The sequence below is a fragment of the Leucopleurus acutus genome (assembly GCF_964270905.1).
Source record: "Leucopleurus acutus genome assembly, chromosome: X".
Taxonomy (NCBI): Eukaryota; Metazoa; Chordata; class Mammalia; order Artiodactyla; family Delphinidae; genus Leucopleurus; species Leucopleurus acutus.
Genome location: NC_139148.1, coordinates 106,362,305 through 106,386,158, shown reverse-complemented (window position 1 = coordinate 106,386,158; position 23,854 = coordinate 106,362,305). Strand labels below are relative to the sequence as shown.

General features: G+C 35.8%; 1 protein-coding gene across 10 annotated transcripts in view; it reads left to right on the top strand.

The window, feature by feature from the left end:
• THOC2 (THO complex subunit 2) overlaps window positions 1-23,140 on the top strand; it is a 102,372-nt gene extending 79,232 nt beyond the window's left edge. Inside the window, exons 23-39 of one of the 10 annotated variants that reach the window (XM_082865205.1) lie at window positions 2-277; window positions 1,540-1,681; window positions 2,139-2,296; window positions 3,232-3,360; window positions 3,724-3,855; window positions 3,943-4,127; window positions 4,631-4,809; window positions 5,055-5,157; window positions 5,830-6,260; window positions 6,462-6,520; window positions 7,940-8,056; window positions 12,997-13,134; window positions 13,457-13,526; window positions 13,609-13,766; window positions 15,670-15,746; window positions 16,220-16,259; window positions 21,487-23,140. In XM_082865205.1, coding sequence (XP_082721331.1) covers window positions 2-277; window positions 1,540-1,681; window positions 2,139-2,296; window positions 3,232-3,360; window positions 3,724-3,855; window positions 3,943-4,127; window positions 4,631-4,809; window positions 5,055-5,157; window positions 5,830-6,260; window positions 6,462-6,520; window positions 7,940-8,056; window positions 12,997-13,134; window positions 13,457-13,526; window positions 13,609-13,766; window positions 15,670-15,746; window positions 16,220-16,241 — 2,376 coding nt within the window. In that variant the 3' untranslated portion in view covers window positions 16,242-16,259; window positions 21,487-23,140. The other 9 variants (XM_082865204.1, XM_082865208.1, XM_082865210.1 and 6 more) reach the window with 9 other exon arrangements.
• The last annotated feature ends 714 nt before the right edge of the window (window positions 23,141-23,854 follow it).

Genomic DNA, 23,854 nt, shown 5'->3' with positions numbered 1-23,854 from the left:
GTCAAAGTATGATGAACTTAAAAAATCAGAGAAGGGAAATAAACAGCAACATAAAGTTCACAAGTACATTACATCATGTGAAATGGTGATGGCTCCTGTCCATGAAGCAGTGGTTTCCTTACATGTTTCCAAAGTCTGGGACGACATCAGCCCTCAATTCTATGCCACATTCTGGTCATTGACAATGTATGACCTTGCAGTTCCACATACCAGCTATGAACGGGAAGTCAATAAACTTAAAGTCCAGATGAAAGCAATTGATGACAATCAGGAAATGGTAGGTTTTTGGTCTAGTAGCTCAAGTACAATAACTTCATGGTATTAATTCAACATTATCCATACTTTGGAATTGTATTAGCTCAGGTTCCTATCTTGTTGTTACACATAATGTTTTTCTAAGTGGGTTTAGAGGTTATCCTCTCCATGGGTGGGGCAGGGGCTTGGTGAGTACGTGTAGGTTATAACCAATCAAAAGGTATTTGAGGGCTGTGTTAGCAACTTAAAATGATCTACTTAACTCCAATTGCAAGAGCAATAGGAATTCCCCAAAGGAGAATCCTTTAGGAGAAAGCTTTATTGAAGAGGTGAGTCTTGAACTGGATAGGCCTTGAAGATAGGTTAAGTTTGGAAATATGGAGGCAAATTGGTGACTGTAAAGCTTCAGCAAAGGTATGAAGTAGTCTGAGGTTTAAAGAGACCACTTTTACTGTGGCGATTGGGCTTAGTGATAAATTTGAAAGGTTAGGTTGGGGCCAGGTGATGTAGAGCGATGAAAGTTAGAAAGGAAGGCTTGAGGGACTTCCCTGGGGGTCCAGTGGTTAAGACTCCGCACTCCAAATATAGGAGGCCGGGGTTTGATCCCTGGTTGGGGAACTAGATCCTGCACGCATGCTGCAACTAAAAGTCCACATGCCGCAACTAAAAGAAGATCCCGTGTGCTGCAACGAAGATCCCACGTGCCTCAACTAAGACCCGGCGCAGCCAAATAAATAATTAGTTTTTAAAAATGCACTTAAAAAAAAAAGGAAGGCTTGATAAAATTGAGAGCTATTTTAGATTCCTCAGTGGGGAAGTGATAATGGTAAAAATGGTACTTTAGGCAGATTGCTTGTGACGGTGATATGAAGGATACGTTTGATAGGGCAAGGGACTGGCATTAGGCGGGAGACCAACTAGGTGGCTTTTTGGGTAATTCATTATGAAGTACTGAGAGCATAGACTATGGTGGAGGTAGTAGGAATGCAAAAGACTTGTAAGCAGTTAGAATATTGGAACAGAGAAGGAAGGATCAAAGATGATTCCATGCCTCAGAGTAAAAGTACCAGTGTTGAGAAGGGATCCTGTTTTGATAGTGTACGAAGACTGACTTTGTCTTGGATTTGTTGAATGGAGGTCAAAGCACATCCAAGTGGACTCCTAAACATCCCTGTTGAAGTAATTAGTATAAGATATCAGCATTTATCTCCTCAAATTTTTTAATTAAAAGAAGGAGAGGTAATGTGCCTGTAGTTAGAAAAGTATCCAACTTATACTTTGTAGCCTCCAAATAAAAAGAAAAAAGAAAAGGAGCGATGTACTGCCCTTCAGGACAAGCTTCTTGAAGAAGAAAAGAAGCAGATGGAACATGTACAGCGAGTGCTACAGAGACTGAAACTGGAAAAGGACAATTGGCTTTTAGCAAGTAAGTTGTTGGAATTGTTACATTTCTGCCACTGCTACATTAAAAAAGCAAACTTTTATAACTTTGGAGGTATTGAAGTATATTATGTTTGTATTTCAACTCAGTGTTCACTATCCCATTCTTTGGTTATTCATTAACGCAGAGTCGACTTCACATGTTCACTGAAGGAACAGATTTAATTTGCTGGTGAAATTAATTAACTTAAAACTACAATATTGGCAGCTTATCATTCAACTTTTCTGTATAAAATCTTATCTCTGGAGAAATTATAGGTAGAAAAATGTCCACAGAGTGAAAATGAAAGTCTTATCCCAGGCATGACCTTTTGGTTACAAACTATAAATAGTTTGTGGTTTTATATCATTCTCTACACTAAAGTTTATGTTGTCATGTTTAGTGGCCTTGAGGCACTTGAGGAAGAAGTTTACCACTTAATATATTCTTCCCTTATTTTTAGAATCTACCAAAAATGAGACCATCACAAAATTTCTACAGCTGTGTATATTTCCTCGATGTATTTTTTCAGCAATTGATGCTGTTTACTGTGCTCGTTTTGTTGAATTGGTACATCAACAGAAAACTCCAAATTTTTCCACACTTCTTTGCTATGATCGAGTAAGTTCTTTTTATTGCAACCTTTAAAAAAAAGTCTCACACAAAGATAGCTAAACATTATATATAATCTATAGAGGTATTATTGTGTGTGTGGTTAAAAGCATGAACTCAAGAGCCAAGTGCCTGAACTTGAATCCTAGCTCTGCTACTTTCTAGCTATATGATCTTTGGCAAGTTTTTTTTAACCTCTCTGTGCCTCAGTTTTCTATCTGTAAAACGGGATAATAGTACCTGCTTCATAAGATTGTTATGAGGAATAAATGAGTCACTATACACAAAAGCACTTTGAGTAGTGCCTGATATATAATAAGCGCCCCTAGTTAATCCATTAACTCAACATTTGGGTTTATATGTTTGTCATAATAGGCAGAACTCTCTTCTCCATTTTTAACCTTCACCCCCTCAAGAAGCAATGAAAAAGCTTACACTTTTGCACATATATAAAAGCAGGGATGCTTTTCAATGTGGTCACATTCACAGATTTTTGCATCTGGCTTTTTTCATAATAATAAGTTGCTGCATTTTGTGGTCTAAAAACATGACGTATGTTACAGCCTCTCAGCTGCCTATTTCTAGTTTCTATCAGCCTCGCCTCTGCTTACTGTCCCCTTAACCCCAGTAATATCTATGGCTAAGTCTTTGTTAAATAAGTTACGTTGTAATAATAATGATAGTTTTTTTCTTCCCTCATTGTAAATCCGCTTTCTTTATAAAAGTGGTTTTTTGTTGTTGTTGTTGCTTTATGAATGTGCTATTTCCTCACAAAAGCCAGAATCTTTAAAGGTCTCTGGAATTGTGAATATAAAAGGGGAAGATGCATTTTGACTAAACTTACCTGTTTAGTTTATTATGATTTGCTATTACATGATCTTTTAATATTTTGAACTAATTTTGACCTTGATTTGTTTTTATTTTTCACACATTGTTTTCTGTAGGTTTTCTCTGATATAATTTACACAGTCGCAAGCTGTACTGAAAATGAAGCTAGTCGATATGGGAGATTCCTTTGCTGCATGTTAGAGACTGTGACCAGGTGGCACAGTGATAGAGCCACATATGAAAAGGTATGACAAATACTCTTACATTTTACCCATTTACCATGTATATAATGACCGCTTCCAGTAAGCTCTGGGTTCAGTTTTAAAAGGGAAGCTGAGTTTAAGATTCAGTTGTACAACAATGTTTAAAATTTAAGCACAATTCATTCATTATTAAAAAACATGCTATATTTTTATCCTATCTCAAACTGACATTTCAAATTAATGTCATTGAATAAGGTGGATCTTTCTGTGAAAACTACCTATCATTCAAAATACACATTATATTTTCACATGGACTCATTAATCTAGTCTACTTAAGTTTCAGCTTCTACTGTTTTGGAGGACAGAATTTTTCTTTAAAAGTGACAGCCTATTTTTTGCCCTTAGGAATGTGGAAATTATCCAGGATTTCTTACTATATTACGGGCAACTGGTTTTGATGGTGGAAATAAAGCTGATCAATTAGACTATGAAAATTTTCGACACGTTGTACATAAATGGCATTACAAACTAACCAAGGTAAGAAAAAATTGTATTTCTCAAAGGTGGTTTTTTCTCTTCATACTTATACTTTTTTAATAACAGATCTTAAAATGTTTGTTGTAGGCATCGGTACATTGCCTTGAAACAGGCGAATATACTCACATCAGGAATATCTTGATTGTGCTAACAAAAATACTTCCTTGGTACCCAAAAGTTTTGAATCTGGGTCAGGCTTTGGAAAGAAGAGTGCATAAAATCTGCCAAGAGGAAAAAGAGAAGAGGCCAGATCTATATGCATTGGCTATGGGGTAACACAATTATACTTTAATGTGATTTATGAGACTAGATTACAGAAGGATTCTGAAGACTTTAAAATGTCTTACAGTGTTGAAGTTTATCTTCTGCCTTACTTCAGGAGATTATGGGAGATTATGCGATCATGTTCCCACAGGCTGGTGAGAGTTGTCACTTCTGATTATCAGCTTCCGGTCTATACTGGATGATAGTTTCAAAAATCTATATATAGTATATCCTGGTTTGGAGGAAATGTAATTTTATCATCAGTTGAGTTATCAAATCTTCAATAGTGGAAAAAAGGCATTTTAGTTGAAGGATTAGTTTACATTGAAATTTTTAAGAAAGCATCTAGGTTCTCTTATAAAGACATTCAGGAACTTACTGAAAATTAATATTTTTTATTCTCTGGAATCAAGTAGCAGAGTGAATAACTTGCTAATTTTATTCTTTTAAACCCCATGTTTGTGCCTTTTGACTTGTATTTGTATATTTAAACACTTTGTGCGACTTTCAGCTACTCTGGGCAGTTGAAAAGTAGAAAGTCATACATGATACCTGAAAATGAGTTTCATCACAAAGACCCCCCTCCGAGGAATGCAATTGCCAGTGTACAAAATGGGCCTGGCGGTGGGCCTTCTTCATCGTCAGTAGGAAGTGCATCTAAATCGGATGAAAGCAGTAATGAGGAGACTGGTATGCTTATTTGTAGAAATTTATAAGTAATACATTTTGTTTCAGCAAACTGAAATGTTTTGTATCACATGACAAGTAAAATGCTGGCTTAGTGTTACTTTTTTAATCCCTGAGTAGGAGTATGTAACTGTCAAGAAGTGATCAGCCCTTTGTTTCTTTCTATCTAGTCTCTAATCATTTTGCTGTGCAATTGTAGCTTATTTACATCTAGGGGCTTGTCAAATAAAACCTTACCTTTATTTCAGATAAATCAAGGGAGAGATCTCAGTGTGGTGTGAAAGCAGTTAATAAAGCTTCTAGTGCCACACCAAAAGGGAATTCAAGCAATGGAAATAGTGGCTCTAACAGGTAGGAACACTGTGCTGTATGTCAGAATTCTGAATTCTTACATGATTAAGCAACCTCATTAGACATGAATGACAGAGGGTGATAGATGAATACTATGGAAGTCATTTTTGTTGGACTGAGAAATTTTGTCTATACTGCTGTTTTGATGATGTGCTTACCATTCTCACGTTTTGTATAATGCTGAGACTGACTTTGTTTCCTCTGCTGGGATATGCAGGGGAATGTATGTGGTGAAGTTAAAAAAAAATTTTAGGATTGAGTGTTTGCTGTGTACAATCTGGGTAAGAATAATTAACATGAGAGAAGCCTACTAATTTAGACCAGTGGTCCATCCAGCCAAGTAATCCAGTTCCTGATGGTAGCACCCTTGGTTGGCTTATGGGATAGTTTTGGGTTGTTACTTTGTAATCCTCAAAGGTTATGAACATGTACAAAAAAAGGGCCTAACATCACTTTAATTATTCTTTTTTAATCCGCTATTTGTGAATTTGGTTATTATTTACTGGATAAAGAAGTACTTGCTTTTTACTTGTCTTAAAGTTGTCCTTTAGTTTTTAAAGGGCTACTCATAGTTCTAGAATTTTTGAAGTCAGTAAGAAACGCTTTATGATTTATAACATTGAATGTATTTTATGAGCATTTGTCTTAAAATGTCATGTTTTTATTCTTAAGCAGCAAAGCTGTTAAAGAAAATGACAAAGAAAAAGGGAAAGAGAAAGAAAAAGAGAAAAAAGAAAAGACTCCAGCTACTACTCCAGAGGCCCGAGTACTTGGTGGTAAAGATGGTAAAGAAAAACCGAAGGAAGAACGGCCAAATAAAGATGAAAAAGCAAGAGAGACGAAGGAAAGAACACCTAAGTCTGACAAAGAGAAAGAAAAATTCAAGAAGGAAGAAAAAGTTAAAGATGAGAAATTCAAGACCACTGTCCCCAATGCAGAATCAAAGTCGACTCAAGAAAAGGAAAGAGAGAAGGAGCCATCCAGAGAAAGAGATATAGCAAAGGAAATGAAATTAAAGGAAAATGTTAAAGGAGAGAAAACACCAGTTTCTGGGTCCTTGAAGTCACCTGTTCCCCGATCAGATATTGCAGAGCCTGAAAGGGGCAAGTTTGATTTATATTTGTTTACCTTTGGTTGTTGTAATATAAAGTTGGTTCTTGTCTTGTTATTATGGCAAGTTATCTAGGGACTTTAGTAGGGGGAACTAATACTTGATAACCTTAGAAGTTGGTGATTTTTTTTTTAAGTGTGTGGAAAAAAGTGGAAACATACCTTATTGTGACTATTTCTTTTCATCCCAACAGAACAAAAACGTCGCAAAATTGATACCTACCCTTCTCCATCACATTCCGCAACAGTAAAGGTTAGTATAGCCTGAGGAAGGCAGCGTCCATGTTAGGCTCACCTGTTTGGAATACGTGTCCTGACTTCCTTCAAGTCTTGTGCCAAGTATTCACTGGAGCCACTGGAGGTTTTATGTTGCATTAGAAAATGAATTTTTTACATATTGGTGGACTGATATTTTTTTCCTATTGAGTATTTTTCTTATAAAAATATTAAAACTTCAAGGACCTAGCACTAATTTTGTAGTGTTTCAAAGTGCAAGAGAAATTTTACCCAGAAGTGCCTCACTGCTTTACGCAGTCTTTTTTGGAGTGCAATGGTAGCTACAAGCAAATGAATCTTTTCAGCAGAATGAAGCCTATTTTTCGGCATAAATATTGAAGAATATATAGCACTGAAGACTTCCTGGATGATACAGGATAAACAAGATACCTCTGAATTCATCAAGCTTCTTGATGAGCATCATACCGATGTGTGCCTTCTAAGAAGGAGTCTTGAAAGGAGTTCCATTTTAAAGTCTCCTTGGTGATCAGTTCTCCTGTAGTTGTGTATATTCAGTGAGCATGCAGCTTCTGTTGTATCTTCCCTTGGAGGTTTGTTTATACCCATTGGGTTCCCAACAAGTTGAACCTTGCGTTACGATAAAAGCAGATGTGGCATCCAATTCTACCACCCAGCAAAGAGAAACCCCAGGCATTCAACTGCAGCACAAAATCGTGGGTGTAGCCTTCTTGAAGACTCAGGGTAGCCATTCCTTGCTCCATATTTAATTTTAATTCTAAACTCATCTAATTTCATGGAATCTTTGAATTTGCAGTACGTTGAACTTTTAAACCTGTAAGTTAACTAATTCTTCATCAAGAGCACTGTGGTTGAATACCATAATTGATTTCATTTTCTTTCTTTTTTTAAGTGCTTTTTTTTGTGGGAGGTATGAGATTCACTGTTAGAGGCACTTTGCAAAAAAAAAAAGTGATTACTCTTTTATAAATACATTTTGTTTTCTTGTTAATGTAATGCCACTGAGTTTTCTGGCTAGGATAAAATGTGTATATATTTATGGTGGAGTCACAAGTAAAGGAAAATTTGAAACCTCCCTATTAAAGAAAAACTATGAAAATATAAGGCAATATTGTTCTTCCACAGTGATCTCCACTATTTAAAACTTTTTGTGGAGAAAAAATGTTTTGCTTTCTTAAGCCTTTTACCATTATCTGTAGTTTAAATGCAGTGTTATGAAAAATGTGGCATTGACATTTATTTTAAAGTTCTGAGCAGAGAAAGATTTTTGTTTATTACAATGAGTATATATAATTTAGTTTTTTTTAAACATTACAATTCCATTACATAGTTTTGCTTTTGTTTTTTACTGTTGATATTCATATAACAATGACATCACGAGATTTATCCTCACAAGAAGTAGCTGGTTTATTTCCAGGTTACAGCCATACTTCCCAAAGTTCCTCTGGGTTCTGAGAACTATGCCAGCTCACCTGTCATCTCCATTCATTTTCTACAGGACAGTCTCATCGAACTCAAGGAGTCTTCAGCAAAGGTTTGAGTCTTTTAAAATCATCATGCCTAAGTAAAACAAAGAAAAATTCTTTACTTCATTTATTGAGTAGGTACCCTCACCCTAGTAAATTCAGTAAGTTAGTGGAATAACCTTTAAAAATACCTATCACAAACTGAAACAATGGATGACAATGGTCCCTTTTAATGAAATTGTTATAAAATGTGTGTAATGTGGCAACCTTTCTATAATCTCTCCTTGCTGTTATGCATTATCCTTTTATGCTTCAAAATCTGAAAGTAAGTTTAAGATTTGAGGAAGGAGTTGTTGGTTTCTTTTGAGGAGTAGGCTTATTTAATTTCTCAAAACAAATCTGTCAGGCTGTTTTCTAACTTTTTTAGATAACCCAAAAGGCCAAAAAATATATCTGATGCATTCACATAACTGTTCTAAAAACTGAGCCCATCTTAACCCATAAAAATCTTTATATCGCCTCTGCTGAGCTACCTTTTTGGTAGTTGTAGCATATTATCAAGAAATATGGTTAATGTAAACTAATCATTCTCCTGGAGGGGAATACTCAACTTGATGGTTGTGTTTACATGTCAGTATTAATTCTTGCCTATTACTCTACTTTCTTGAGGATTCTGCTACTAAAAATCATGTGCAGTTTGTGTATCTTATTACAGAGTTCATTCATTTCATGGTTATAGTTGAATTGTCCAATGTTCATGTTATTTTGTCTTTATTATTATAAAATTTGTACCCTGTTTCACTTTGATTTTCTACTTTGCCTCCTCTTATAGCTGCTAAGTATGATTCCTTACTGGTGGACCAGTAAAAAATGATATTTTGAAACAAAGCCAGTTGACAGTACTAACTGCTTTTAGAACTGTTAGCTTTATAATGAAATGTCTGTGGCTTTTGGGCAAGTAAGCACTAATTTTTAACAGTTTAGATTAGCTGATGTGCCTGTGTCCTAAAATTATAGCATTGTTTTTAGAATATACTGTATTAATCAAAAGAGAATCAGTTGAACTGTGAATGCTTTCTTTTAAAGTAAAACTTTTTATTTGCTAAATTGAATATGTATTCCAGTATAGTAGGTTTTCATAACCAGAGTGGGATTGTGTATGTATGTCAGTCTTAACCATCAGTGGTTTGTGTGGACTATTTTAAATTCATGGGTTAACAATGTTACCTTGTGAATATTTATTTCCTGAAACATATTTTGAAGCAGTTGAAAACCTGCTGTTATAGTTAACTGGATTTTCTAAGCAATGATGAAGATTATGGTTCCTTACATTTGTGAAAGCCTTTTGAAAATAAAACATATGAGATAAACGTATGTTATCTCATCTCATATTCATCACAGTGCTGTGAGGTAGGTAGGGCAGGTGGCAGTGTCTTTTTTAACAAATAAGAGACTAAAGTTCTTGATCTTTTCCCAGTGGCATATAACTTGTTAGTACCAAAACTTGGACTAAAATTAAGGTTCCTCAAGTGTTCCTACCACAGTGAAAACAAAAATTCCAAAAAAAAATATGGTTCCTTGATTCTTAGCACCCATTTCAATAGTAGTTGAAAGGGTTCTTAACTTCTTTCGTGTGTTTGTCTTATTTTTTAAATTATAGTGATCCCCCCACCCCGCTTAAAAAAAAAGGATGGTGATTTTGTGGGCATTTAAAATTCAATGGATTTATTCCACATTCAACCAGAACATTTTGAAAATGGCATATGAATACCCTTGTAAAAATTGCAACTCATACCACTTTTCAGATCCTTAGTGCTTAGTATGGTACCTGGCAATATGATTAGGTATTCAGTAAATATTCGAAATGAACTCTTATGCCTTTGGACTTGGTAAAGCATAGTAGTTGATGTTGATTTTTTGTGTGTCTAAGAAAGTTTAATAGCATATGAATGTCTTAGAAAAAAAATTTCACTGGACTTTGAGTGCTCTCTAAAATTAATGATCTATAATTTAAACTTTCTGTGGTAGCTTTTACTTTTTAGAGGATTTGAAAGGTATGTGTCTATTTTTTCAGGTTACTTTGTCATCATACATATAAAAATGTTTCCCTGCTCTAGTTTGACCTTTTAGTTATACTTTGCCCCTAGGATCCTCCTTTTTACTAAACTAGTTACTATTTTCACTTTGTAATACACATGGACTTGGCTTTTCAAGTGGGATTCTAGTTTAGTGTCCAAATCTTTTCTGTCAGTTCACCTTGCTCCTTTTTTTTTTTTTTGCGGTACGGGGGCCTCTCACTGTTGTGGCCTCTCCCGTTGTGGAGCACAGTCTCCGGACGCACAGGCCCAGCGGCCATGGCTCATGGGCCTAGCCGCTCTGCGGCATGTGGGATCTTCCCGGACTGGGGCACGAACCCGTCACCCCTGCATTGGCAGGCGGACTCCCAACCACTGCGCCACCAGAGAAGCCCAAAAGCATGCTCCTTTAAACCAAGCTTCTCTGTAGTTTCAGAGGGCAGCAATAACCACCTCAGTAAAATTCAGCTTTTAATTCTGTTCATCATCTTAAAACAAGGATTTACAACCAACCAAACCTGAATCTACATGTGAGGCCATCTTTATATATTGTATCCTTAAAAGGGTCAGTGTGGCAGTGGTCTCTTAAACAGAATTTGAAGATCAGTCAAATTGTTTTTTTGGATCTAATGATCTCAATGTCAAGGATAAAAGCCAGTAAAAAACAGGATCCAGTAGTATCAGGAATAAAAGTAAATTAAAAAAAACCCAAATCCAACAACGCTACATGCAGATCAGTTTAACAAATCATTAATTTTATTCATCAAACACGTATTGAGTACTCACTATGTGTACAAGACACTAGGAAGTGTGTAAAAGTAGAAAAAGCACATTAGCTCCCCTACTATCCTGTAAACTATGTTATGGACAAAAATAAATGACATGAAATTAATTGGGAATTCCTGCCACAAAAAAAAGGTTAATATAAAATAAGAGTTCACTGGACAGTGATTTGTGGAGTTGAGGGAATGTTGAAGTGCTGATGGCTTTCGATCTGTCTTTGAAGGCAAAGTAGGAGTTTAAGAGATTAAGATAAAAATGAGCGACCGTTCTGGTGAAGAGAACTGCTGGGAAGCACAGGGTGTTAGGGAGCAGCGGTAGCCGCAGCCTAGAGTACATTGGGTCACTCCATAGTAGGGTAGAATTGTGCAAGGGTTGTGAAGAGCTTGGAATACCCAAGCTAAGGAATATGCATTTTATTCCGTACGCAATGAGAGACTGTATGTTTTTGTGGAAAAGAGTATTGTGATCAGAACTATTCTTAGAAGGGTAGAAAGAAGGAATAGAATTGGTACATTTCTAAACTAAGAATTTCTAGGATTCCCAATTCTCTGCAATACAGAATTCAAGTTAGGTACACTTAAAAACTTCATTCTTGTGGAGGGGTGTGTGTGTGTGTGTGTGTGTGTGTGTGTGTGTATGTATGTGTGTACACGTGCTTATTTGTAATCACAAACAAAAAAAATTTTTTACTGGAAGAATTAAGCAATACTTCCCTAAGATAAGTCTTCTTTGAGTATTGTAATAACATATTACTTTCTTTGTCTTGTCAGTTTCATAAATAGTATTGACTTAAGATGTGAATAAACCTCACAATTAGAAAATATTAAAGTGTCATTTAGGGCATATACCCAGCAAGAGTACCTTTTGGACAAGCACTTTATGGTTGTTTCTCATTCTCTTGCTCTTTGTTATTAATAAACATTTTGTCTATTTCAGTTGATCATCAACTTTTAAACATTGACATTTTAAAGAATCTACTTATGCATTGCTATGGCAGTATTTCTGAGCAAACTGAATTGAAAATATTTGGTGGTGTTAAAAAAACAAGTGTTAATTTAATTCTCAAACTGATGGCTGTCTTTTTTCATGTATTCCTTTGAATACCAAAGGATTTCTTTGTGTAAAAATATTTGACTTTTGACTCACTGTTCTTTTCATTCCCAAGTTATATCTAGAATTGTGTAGTTATGTAATGAGTTATATTCAGTATTCTGCTGCCTAACATTTTTAATGTCTTAAGTTAAACGTAAGCTTGTAGCACAGTTATAAATGCCGTAAGGTTAGGTGTCTTATTATTTCCTTAATATTTTGTTTTAGAATGGATTTCCATATTTACAACTTGCATAAGTAAGGTTACCTCTTAATTATTTAGAATTAGCATATCCTTGATCTTTGGCTGTTTTATTGTCTATGGGCCTTTCATTGGAGAAAGAATAGGTAAAAGAGAATATTGGTTTATCATTTTTCAGTCTGAGTTGTTTTATCAACCTTAACTGACAATATGGCTTTCTGAGCTATTTAGAACCAGTAAGACAAATTTTACAATCAGTTGTGATTATTTGACAGAAATTGGAGCGCTTTTAGAAGTAGTGAATATGCAGCCTTTATTATAACAGTATTTAGGATAATCTATGCATGGTATGCACTGAGGCAGAAAAGACTTATTAGTAAAGTCAAGGCTAGGTTTTATTTTATACTTTTGCTCACTGTCATCAATTGCTTATCAGTGGATGGTAAAACTATTTTAAATTTCCATGATTGTGTAGAGGTTTGTATTTTTTTGTTTGTTTGCAGTAGAGAAAATTCAGTCACTATTTTTCACATATGGACTCTTGTAATAATGGTGGTTATGGGTCTTCACAATAGAGCTATATAAGGAACTGTAGCTTGTGAATTTACTAATAAAAATCTCAGTTGAGGCAGAAATGAACTGGTTGAGTTAAAAAAATGATAATTTTTATAAGGTCAAGAATTGAATTCTTTGCATAATTTGTGCCATGCTCTTTTATTTTATCTCTCATAATCCAGACAGCTGACCAGTTTTGACTTTGGGTCTACTACCAAATGTCTTTCATTAAATAAACAATCAAGCAAATGATGCCAATACTGGAAAACTAATAATCTTTAGTAATATTGCCTTAATTTAACAGCTCTACATTAATCATACTCCTCCACCACTGTCCAAGAGTAAGGAGAGAGAAATGGACAAGAAAGATTTGGACAAGTCGAGGGAAAGATCCAGAGAAAGAGAAAAAAAAGATGAAAAGGACAGGAAAGACCGGAAAAGGGTTTGTAATTTTTTAAAAATTAGTTTGGAAAGCTCATTATCATGTACAGTAGTGTGTTTGTTGCCTTTTTTAAAGTACTAGTTTGTTGCATGACAGTCTATTATTTAGTGTTTTAACTGGTATTTTCACCGTAGTCAGTAATAAGGATCTTCAGCCTAATAATCTCTACCAGCTCTGCTTGTCTTTCATGTCATTTTGCCAAGTATGTGAAAGCACCACAGATATTCTCCAATGCTAGTTACTAGCTATTCTCTTCTTGTATAAAAGTAATACTTTAAAACAAAAACTCTTGATCAATGTAGTTCACAATTCTTGGTTCTAGGATCACTCAAACAATGACCGAGAAGTGCCACCGGACTTAACCAAGAGGCGGAAAGAGGAAAATGGAACAAGTAGGTAGACTTATTAATACTTCCCAAGCAGTCATCAAACTGAATTGGAAAAGGCTTTCATGATTCTCTTTTATAATTTTAGTGGGGGTTTCAAAACACAAAAGTGAGAGTCCGTGTGAGTCTCCTTATCCAAATGAGAAAGACAAGGAAAAAAATAAGTCAAAATCGTCAGGCAAAGAAAAAGGCGGTGACTCATTTAAATCTGAAAAAATGGATAAAATCTCCTCTGGTGGCAAAAAGGTAAATTACAAGAACAAAAAGAACAATATACTTTTTCTTAGAAAATCACCCATTAGAAAATTTAGCAAATACTGAGGTTTTTTTGTAGTCAAGTAGTCTTTTGTTAATTATTTGGGGGCAGGAAGAGGAGGCTTTGGGGGAGGGCAGGTTATCTTGGAGAACTTGAGCCAGTTCAGTCCCAAATTACTGGGAGGGTGGAATTAGTTTACCTCTGAAATTCCCTTCCTCTTCATTCCACTCCCAGCTACTTCTTTTCATTGAGTTTCAGCCTTTCTTTTCGTGTTTTCTTTTTTCTCTGACAACAGTTCTTTTAGTTTCTCTTCATTCATGAGGTTAAAATATGGTCGCATGTATTCTCCCTGATCATCACACTGTTATAAAGTCTTTATTAATTCTGATTTTTAAACACATTTTTATAACATTTTCTCCTAATAAACTTATGTGTTCACAACTCATATTTGATTTTAAAATTAAGTATAGTGTGCATTCTCTTAGATACTAATGGATGATAGAATACATCTGATGCATCTGCCATAAAGTAAGCAAGCCATTACTAAAGTGTAAAGTGTTTACAAAGCAGCATTATGATATATATTCAACATATATGCCATATATTCATAGTTCTTAAAAGCAGTTTTGGAAAATTATAAGGTGATCGTTTTAAAAGGGAGGCTGCTCCTTTTAAATAAGTATTTTTTAAATTGAGGTAAAATTCACATAAAATTAACCATTTTAAAATGTACCATTCAGTGGCATTTAGTATATTTGCAGTGTTTGCACTCATCATTTCTGTCTAGTTCAAGAACATTTTCATCACCCCAAAGGGAAACCACATACTCATTAAGCAGTCATTCTCCATCACCCCTTCCCCACCCCCACCCCCCGGCAACTACGAATCTGCTTTCTGTCTCTGTGGACTTATCAAAAACTTTGGCTGTTTCATATAAGTGGAACTGTATTATAATGTGGCCTTTTGTGTCTGACTTCTTTCACTTAGCATAATGTTTTTGAGATTCTTCATGGTGTTACATGTATCAGTACTTCATTTCTTTTCATGGCTAAGTAATATTCCATTTTACGAATATACCATACTTGTTCATCCACTCGTCACTTGATGGACTTTTGTCTTGTTTTCCACCTTTTGGCTATTGTGAATTGTGCTGCTATGAACATTGGTGTGCTGCTATGAAGTATTTGTTTGAATACCTGTTTTCAATGATCTTGTGTATATACCCAGGAGTGGAATATCTGGGTTATATGGTAATGCTATGTTTAGCTTTTTGAGGAACCGCCAAACTGTTTTCCACAGTGGCTGCACAGTTTACATTTCTACCAGCAATGTATGAGGGTGCCAATTTCCCTACATCCTTGCCAACACTTGTTATTTTCTGTTTCTGTTTTTATTTTTATTTATTTAGTTTTTATTGTAGCCATCCTAGTGGGTGTAAAGTAGTATCTCATTGTTGTTTTGATTTTGTATTTTCTTAATGACTAATGATGTCGAGCATCTTTTCATGTACTTGTTGGCCATTTGTATATCTTCTTTGGAGAAATCTATTCAGATGCTTTGGCCATTTTTTAATTGGATTGTTTGTCTTTTTGTTGCTCAGTTGTAAGAATTCTTTACGTAGTCTTGATATTAGACACTTATGAGATATATGATATGCAAATATTTTCTCCTGTTCTGTAGGTTGTGTTTTCACTTTCTTGATAGTGTTCTTTGATGCATGAAAGTTTTTACTTTTGATGAAGTCCAGTTTTTTTCTTTTGTTGCTTGTGCTTTTGGTGTCATATTAAATAAGTTTGAAGAAAAATTTATGACTGGTGAGTGATGAAAAGAGATTTTGAGCTGATTTTTATATTTGGTTTTCCCTTCCCCAACTAATTCCACCATTCGTTATAGGAGTCCAGGCATGATAAAGAAAAGATAGAAAAGAAAGAGAAACGGGACAGTTCAGGAGGAAAGGAAGAGAAGAAACAATATCCTTTTCATCTTATTGATGTTTTTAATCAGTATAATGGAAAGCTTTGATACTGGTCTTATTTAGAATTGTACCCTTGTAGTATGTGGTCTAAATGCTCAAGGACTTACTACCTTTTAAATGGTCTCTCCAGTTAACCCTCTCAGATGTACAAAACGTGGAAATGGGAGACTTGATTGTTTTTTAAACTTCTTTGGTGACTGAGATTGTTTTATGCCATCAAGGGATTTAAAGTCCCTCTGGCTCTACCACCGAGAGGAAGAAAGGGAACAGAGAGTCCCTTGGGCTGGGGGCATGGGGAGTAGCAGGGCAAGATGATGTGGCAGATGAGAAGAGCTGGTAGAGTTTGAGGCTACCAGGCTGGTAAGAGCCAATTAGGCCTGCAAGCTGAGGGATTATACTAAAAGATGAGACAGCATTCTTTTTTTCCCCCCAAAAGTTGTTTTCCCTTAATTTGTCATCTACTCATAAGTCCTCGGACAAGCACAGATAATGAAGACTTTCAATCAAGGTGAGTGTTCTCTCACCTCTTTTCATTTAAAGATAGAAATATAAAATGAGGTCTGATAATGTTGAAGAAACTAGATCCATTTTGCAAGATACAGCTAGAGTTTTTCACCTAAATATAATGGTCAGGTCTTTGGGTAAAGATGCGAGACAAGATTCCCGGTTATTTTTAAGCTGTTTTCATTTTAAGCTTGCTGTTAGCTACGCCTTTTTTTTTTTTTTTAAAGCACCAAGATGTATTTAAAAACATCTGGCTTTCTCTTCACCACTCATTCCCATCTTCTCTGGATAGTTACTTTTTTAAAGTACCTTGTAGGTGGTGGTGGTATCTGCATTTTACAGATGAAGAAACTGAGACTCTAAGAGGTTAAGTAGAAGAGGGTGACAGAGATATTAGCTGACACACCAATATGCAAACATAGGTCTTCTTGCCCTTCAGTGTTCTCTGATCTTCTTTTTGCCTTTCATGCAGACACGTTATCCAGAGTTTTGTTTTAAGTTTCCTGCCTCTCTTTCTACCACTGCCCATGTTTTGCAAAGCCAAAAATATGGTCTGTGCTTTTAGTTCTGGAATTTAAAATATGCAACTTTGTTTTCAAAGTAGTTATGCCTTATGTGAGATTTTAAAAGTGTTTTATCCATCTTAAATAAATTGTATGTGGACGGACTGTTCAGAACCTTAATATAATCTTTTCTGAGCACTCAGATCATCACTTGAATAGTTATTGTTTGGTGTGATGCCTTAGGATTATTGAGGTGTATGTAGGATGATTTGCCCTCTACATTTAATGGTTTGAGATGGCTGTATTAGAAGTTGTTGAAGAATCAACAATTTTCTGGTTTCCATATTAGCTGTCACTTTTTAATGATATCAAGTATACTTGCTTTCTCTACCCTCCTCCTAATATTATTTGCTGCTTCTAATCTTCTAATGAAACTGGATAGATAGCCAAGGCGGTTTACAGTTGTTTAAGAGTGAGAAATGTCTGAGAGCCTGTTTTGTATAAAGGTGTGAGCTTTAGAGTATGGATTTTGTCCTGTTTATTTTGGCTGCAAAGCAGGGATTTGAGGTTGCCAGGTAGGTAACTTCTTGACAAATAGTGTGCTTTTTCTGTTCTGTTATTTTGTGCTTGTTATCTAAGTATTACAGAAGGGTGGATGAGAATTATGAGAGAGCATTTAGAATTCAGTAGATTTTTTAAAATTAGAAAGATTATAAAAGAAATATTATTACCTATTCTTAAATTCTAGCCATTGCCCACCCTAACCACTAGCTGTCTTCCCCAGTGAACCATAAACTCTTAATCTTCTTTTTTTATTCTTCACCATAACCTTCGTTTCAGTTTGGCGTTTTGCTTTTTACTTCTTGCTTTCACCTGGTCCCCTTACTAAAGAAAACAAAAACACTCTGCCTCTTATATCTTCATTAGCAGTGGGCCAGTCATTGTCGTCGACAATTTCATTGTGATTTTGGACATCTCTCTTTACTCTCTTCTTGGGTAGACTCTTTGTGAGGCACCGGTTGATTTTTTTCTTTTTTTTGGGCTGTTCTGTGGCTGCCTTCTGTTGGATACCTTCTAGGGTTGGTCAAGTCTTTATGTGGTTCTTCCTTTTCATTTAGAGGTCTCATCATTTCTTATTGGCACCATTTACCTTTAGGCTACTTCAAATCTGCTGCTCCCTGCTCCCTTTTTAATTTATTTTATATTCTACAGAAAGGAGAACTGCTACACATGTCACATTTCCATGAGTCAGAGATGTCATTAATTGTAAGATTCATTGTTGGTTTCTAGAACTGTTTTTTGAGAAAAGTGGATAGAGAAATGACATTGATTTGTATGTATCACCTTGATTTCAAAAACATTAAAATGATCATGTTAGAGTTAAGAAAATACAATATATAAATGTGACCCAGATTAAATTCCTTCCAGAGTCTTCTTTTCCTGTTTCATAATGTTTTGTTGCAAAATCCTTTTTGCTTGTTCTCTGTATCTCCTGTTACTCGTTATTGCTAATGTCTTCGTCCAAATTCATCTACTCTTTCCTTGATTTAGTCTCTTGAACACTACTAGCTGCTTTGCCTTTAACTGTTTCCCCTAGTTTAATCTTCAAAAATTCCTGTCTATGAAAAATTTCCACTTAGAAGCATTCTTTAGCTTCGCAATTGTAAATTGATATGTGTGGTCCTCAATTCACTGAGTTCAGCTAACTTTTGAGAGTCCTTTTGTGAACCAGACACTGCTAAACTGAGACTTGCTTCTAGGTTTTGAGAAGCTCAGTCTTCTTGCACTTTGATTCTGGATTCTTGGTTCTTAATTTCAAAGAATATTAGCAATTAACTCTATCCTATCCATCTGCATTTGTAGTATACTACATTCCTATTCTAATACTCCAGTGAAGCCTAATAATATATTTTACAGGTCTGTCTCTCACCTCTGGTCTCTTACGTGTAACCTAACTCTTATTGTTTAAACCCAGGGTTGCAAATTCTCAGCCCTTAGGCAGAATGTGGCTTATTAGACATACCTTCTTGGCCTTGCACAATATTTAACATTAAAAAAAAAGGTTGCCTTTAAAAATCAGGAGAGTTGACAAAATCCAAATTCATTTTCTTTTGAAGAACTGGAACATCTGGCAACATTGTGTCCTGATTTCTGCATGGCAACAGTCAGCTAGACCTGCCTAGGTGCTTGTTCCCCTTAAATAGAGTGGGTCTTTTTTTGTAGTTTACCTCATTCAGGCCGCACCCAGCTCACTTCCATTTGTTTCCATTTTATAGTAGCCCCTGTAAGCAATCGATTTTGTAATTCCTGTTCTGAGCCTTTCTTCTTCAGTCCATACTTGGAAACTGACCTCCTAACTGCTCCAAGTTTGCTTATTTTAGGAATGTGTTACCATGTTGAGACACAGTCCTAGATGCTGGTAATAATATGTGTTGGAGTAGGAAGTGTTCAATTAAGTATCTTCCTCAGTAGTTTCCCATTGCTTACACGTGTGTGTCAGCTTGCCTATAGAGTCCTAGTCACTGATTCCTATGTATATATGAATGTGTTACATATCCCTCTCCTTAGATTGTGGTCTTGTTGAAGGCAGTAACTTCATCTCTTCCTTCTAATCAAACAATCAAGTATTTTTCTTTATTACCTGCTATGTTTCAGATACTCTTAACTTTACATGGAGAGCTATGTACAGAAGTATTAACTGTATCTCTTTGGAATTGAGGAGAAACATCACTGACTATTTTTGCCCCCAGAAGAAGGTTCAGTGTATTCAAAGCATTTGATAGTATACTGTTTAAGAAGTTGCTTTGTGTGCTGCAACATATTTTTTGAGGGCAGGTTTATTATGCTTTCATCTGGGTCTGTATGTAGCAATCATTAAATGTGTAAAAAAGTCTTGTTAGGAGATTGAAATGATAGACCTAAACTATTTTTCTCTTCATTATCATCCTTTAAAGTATCAGTGAGTTCTGTACACTGATATTCATAGGCACCAAACAGTTGGAGAGAACAGGAGGGATTTTCTATTTCCTTTCTTCCACTTAAGGCAGACCAAATTTTCACTCAGGTGCTGTGCTGTTCTTTATCTGGATGTAGGCATGAGCACTTCCAAAAGGCTCCCATGCCACATTTACCCTTGAGTGTGACACATATTCCTCACACACACATTTATCTTGAGAGGCACCCCTGGGTATGCTGAGATTCAGTTCAGTAGAATCCTAGTTTTAACTGTTCCATTTTATCCACTTGGGATACCTCAGGAAGTGTGTTTGCTATGATAAGAATTGCTAGGCAGCAGTTTAAGGGTAAATGAAGGAGTAAAGTGGAATTAGGATGGCTGTCCCTATATCTTTCTCCTGTAACTTCTTTCTTTCTTGTAAATGTTCATTGGACTCTTCTGTCAACTTCATCCATGTGTACCTTTGTACTTGGCATGTGCGTGCCTGTGTGTGTATGTGTACACGTACTAGGATTAACCAGGAATAATTTTTTAATTCACTGGGCTTGTATTTTATAGTTTCTCTAAATAAATTTTGTTGCCATCCAGAGGGTTCTTTTTTTTTTTTTTTTTTTTTTTTCGCGGTACGCAGGCCTCTCACTGTTGTGGCCTCTCCCGTTGCGGAGCACAGGCTCCGGACGCGCAGGCTCAGCGGCAATGGCTCACGGGCCCAGCTGCTCCGCGGCATGTGGGATCCTCCCGGACCGGGGCACGAACCCGTGTCCCCTGCATCGGCAGGCGGACTCTCAACCACTGCGCCACCAGGGAAGCCCCAGAGGGTTCTTTTATGAGGAGTCTATGAACTATTGAAACATTTCTTAGGACCTTTTTGATCATAAAAATAGAAAGTGTGTGTGTGTTTATAAAGGCATAGCTCTGATAATAAGGCTGATTTTCTATTTGCCTTTCTTCTCTATTTTGATCACCAGTCTAGCTGCTCTTTCACCCAGACCTAACGTTTCAGACTTCGTTCTTGCTGTCACAGCTGTCTATAAAGTAACATCATTTAAAATCAACTTCCTCAACCCTGAAAGGGTACTCTTTGAGGGCATTTCATGCATAGTTTTCTGATGCCCTGACAAAGGAGGAGGGCATGGTGGAACAGAGGGAAATGACAACCTTACTAAAAGTTGTCCAGATAATTCCCAATAGGAAGTGATGTTTACAAATGTAATCTTGTCTTAGCATAGTGGAAGGCTACCTTTTGTTGGAGTGTATCCTGCACAGATGGTATTACCAATGCAGTTTATAGCACTGAGAGAGTAGAGGTGTCTAGGATGGAGGACAGTCAACTCTGAACTGAGCCTGAAGTAGAAACCCTTTGAGAAACATAAACAGTCCTAGATGTGAAAAGATAGATTTGAGGGATCTCTTGCATTTAGAACCTGTGCTTTCTTATTACAATGGTTAAAGTTGCACATATTTAAAAAACTAGTTAATAAACAAGAAGAAGAATATTCCAGGTAAGGTGATATAAACTTATTATTAATGAGAATAAAATATTACTCTGCTGGAAGATAGAGTCCTGAAGTCTGAATTTGGTGCTGTTTCATCACTATGTGACTTTCTTCTTGATGGCAGTTCTTTCTGAAGTTCACTGAACTTGGGGTGGTTTTCAAGTTTGTAATCCCAAGACTTCATTATTTTATAAATATGTTCTGGTTACTGCTGAGAGACTGACATCTAGTATCTTCTTTCCACTTGCTCTTGTGCTTGCTGATTTGTCATTCCAGGGTATGGACAGACCCCTAAGCTGAAGGTCTCCTAGAGGAGGATGCCACAGCTCCATGCGTCACTCTCAGAACGATATCTCCTATAATTAAGAGCTTCTGGTGCTGTCCATTTAATGGGAATCTGCTTTAAATCAGAAGATGAATACACACTACCATCCTCTTGATGAGACATTCCAAAGTCACTGATTTTCAGAACATTATTTTCACCTCCAGGCAGTTTCTTGCAGCAAGGTTCCTGTGTATACAATGTTTACTCGAGATTTGCCATCCAGAAGCAGCATCTAATGAAAATGTCACTAACTGTTTTAGTTCATCCTTCTTTCTCAGAAAGGAGAGGAAATCGACTCCTGGAACCAGTTCCTTAATCATGTAGATAGACTGTATTTGTGTGCGAACTTTGATAAGTTTGACAATATTGGGATGATTATATTGCTTGAGGATTTTGGCTTCTTGTAAAAATTTTAATTTCAGTTCCTGGGAAAGATCATCTTCACATGTTTTAACAGCAATAGCAGTTTTATCCTTTAATATGCCCTTAAATGTGTCATCAGAATTTCCCTTGCCCAGTAATTATGACATTTTCATAATAGGCATTTTTTATTCTAATTATGATCATGCTGATACCGTGATTCTCTTTATTGGAACATTGACTTTTTTTGCAGCTAAAAAAAATTGAGATGAAGTTCTTATAAAATATTCCATTTAAAAGTGGTTTTTCGTATATCCCTGTGTTGTAACCATCACCAGTAATTCCAGAACATCTCCATCACCCTCAGAAGAGACCCTGCATCTGTTAGCAGTCACCTGCAATTCTCTCCTTCCTGCAGCCTCTGGAAACAACTAATGTATTTTCTGTCTCGATGGATTTGCCTGTTTTGGACATTTCATAAAAATGGAATCATGCAATATGTGGCCTTTTGTTATATGTGGCTTCTTTCACTTAGCATCATGTTTTCAAGGTTCATCCATGTTGTAGCATGTATCAGAAATTGATTTCTTTTTATAACTGAATACTATTCCATTGTATGGATGTGTACCACATTTTGTTTATCCATTCATCAGTGATGAACAGGAACAATGATTTTTAAGTATTAAAACTGTAAGTTCAACATTAATGTATCTATAATTATAATTGGTAATGTCAAGATTATACATGGTGTGAACAGAATACTGTATAGAAACGATATGTAAATTATTTGTCAGCATATCATGCAAGTGTGATTATTTTCTAAGGCCCTTCTAGCTCTGGTTTTAATGAAATATGTGAATGTAGTATTTTCATCAATAAAGTTTAATGCGTTAAGCATTAGATTAAAATTTGAATGAGAACAATGTTAGGCAGATATGAAACTATTTGCCACATGTTGTAATGATCATGTTTTGAATTTATTTCAATATGCAGTATTTGAAAAATGTCAATACATAAAGGAAAGGAAATGAGTATAATTAAGTCAATATATTTTTAAAGCAATTTTTATAATTTAGCAGACATTGCATCTTAATATAAGTAACTATTAAAATCATGTCCTTGTGAAAAATGTGATGTCATTTTTCTCTTTTTTTGTTGATCAGGTAAAATTGGTTCCTTTTCACGGTTATGTGTTCTGTTTACTTTTGACAAGCTATTGCTTGTCCCTGTGGAATTCTATTTCATTTTTTCCTCCCTCCCCTCCCCCCACTCCCCCTTTCCCTCTCTCACAGACAAAATGTTCTGTGGTTTGTTTTTTTTTAAATTCATCATAATGTACCTATCTTTAGTGGTTTCTAAGAATAGGCAATAAGAAATACACAAATATTTCATCCTTATTTAGGGACTTAATTCAAGCCTTTGTTATTGACAGAACTCATTGATTTTCTTAAATCTTCCTTCCTTCCTCCTCCTCCTCTCCTCCCTTCTTCCCTCCCTCCCTCCCTCCTCCTTTCATCTGTCCCTCCTTCCCCCTTCCATCCATCCCCTCTCCTTCCTCCCTGCCCCCTACCAATGCCTTTCTTATCTATCAATATAATCACTTTGTTTCTTTCAGATGAGATTGGAATGAAATTGTTCAGCTGTGACCAGAAATTTATTGTCCTGAGTAGATTGCCAAGAATTATGAACGAAGAGGGCCCGTTTGCATCTCCTTAAATTATTCAGTGATCTGCTCTATTGCTCCATGCCGAAAACTTAAAATTGTTGAGTTGTGCATTATTGTATTTAACTTGTTGCTTAGTTTCTACATGTTTATTTTCAGTAAATGGCTGAAAGTATTAACTTCCATATTTTTAGCACAATGTGCTGTATACAGTTTCCAAGAAGCAAATAAGGTTACATATGTACAGAATTTCCCTTTAGGTTAACTAAATATTGCCTGAGTTTAGTTTTTTTTTT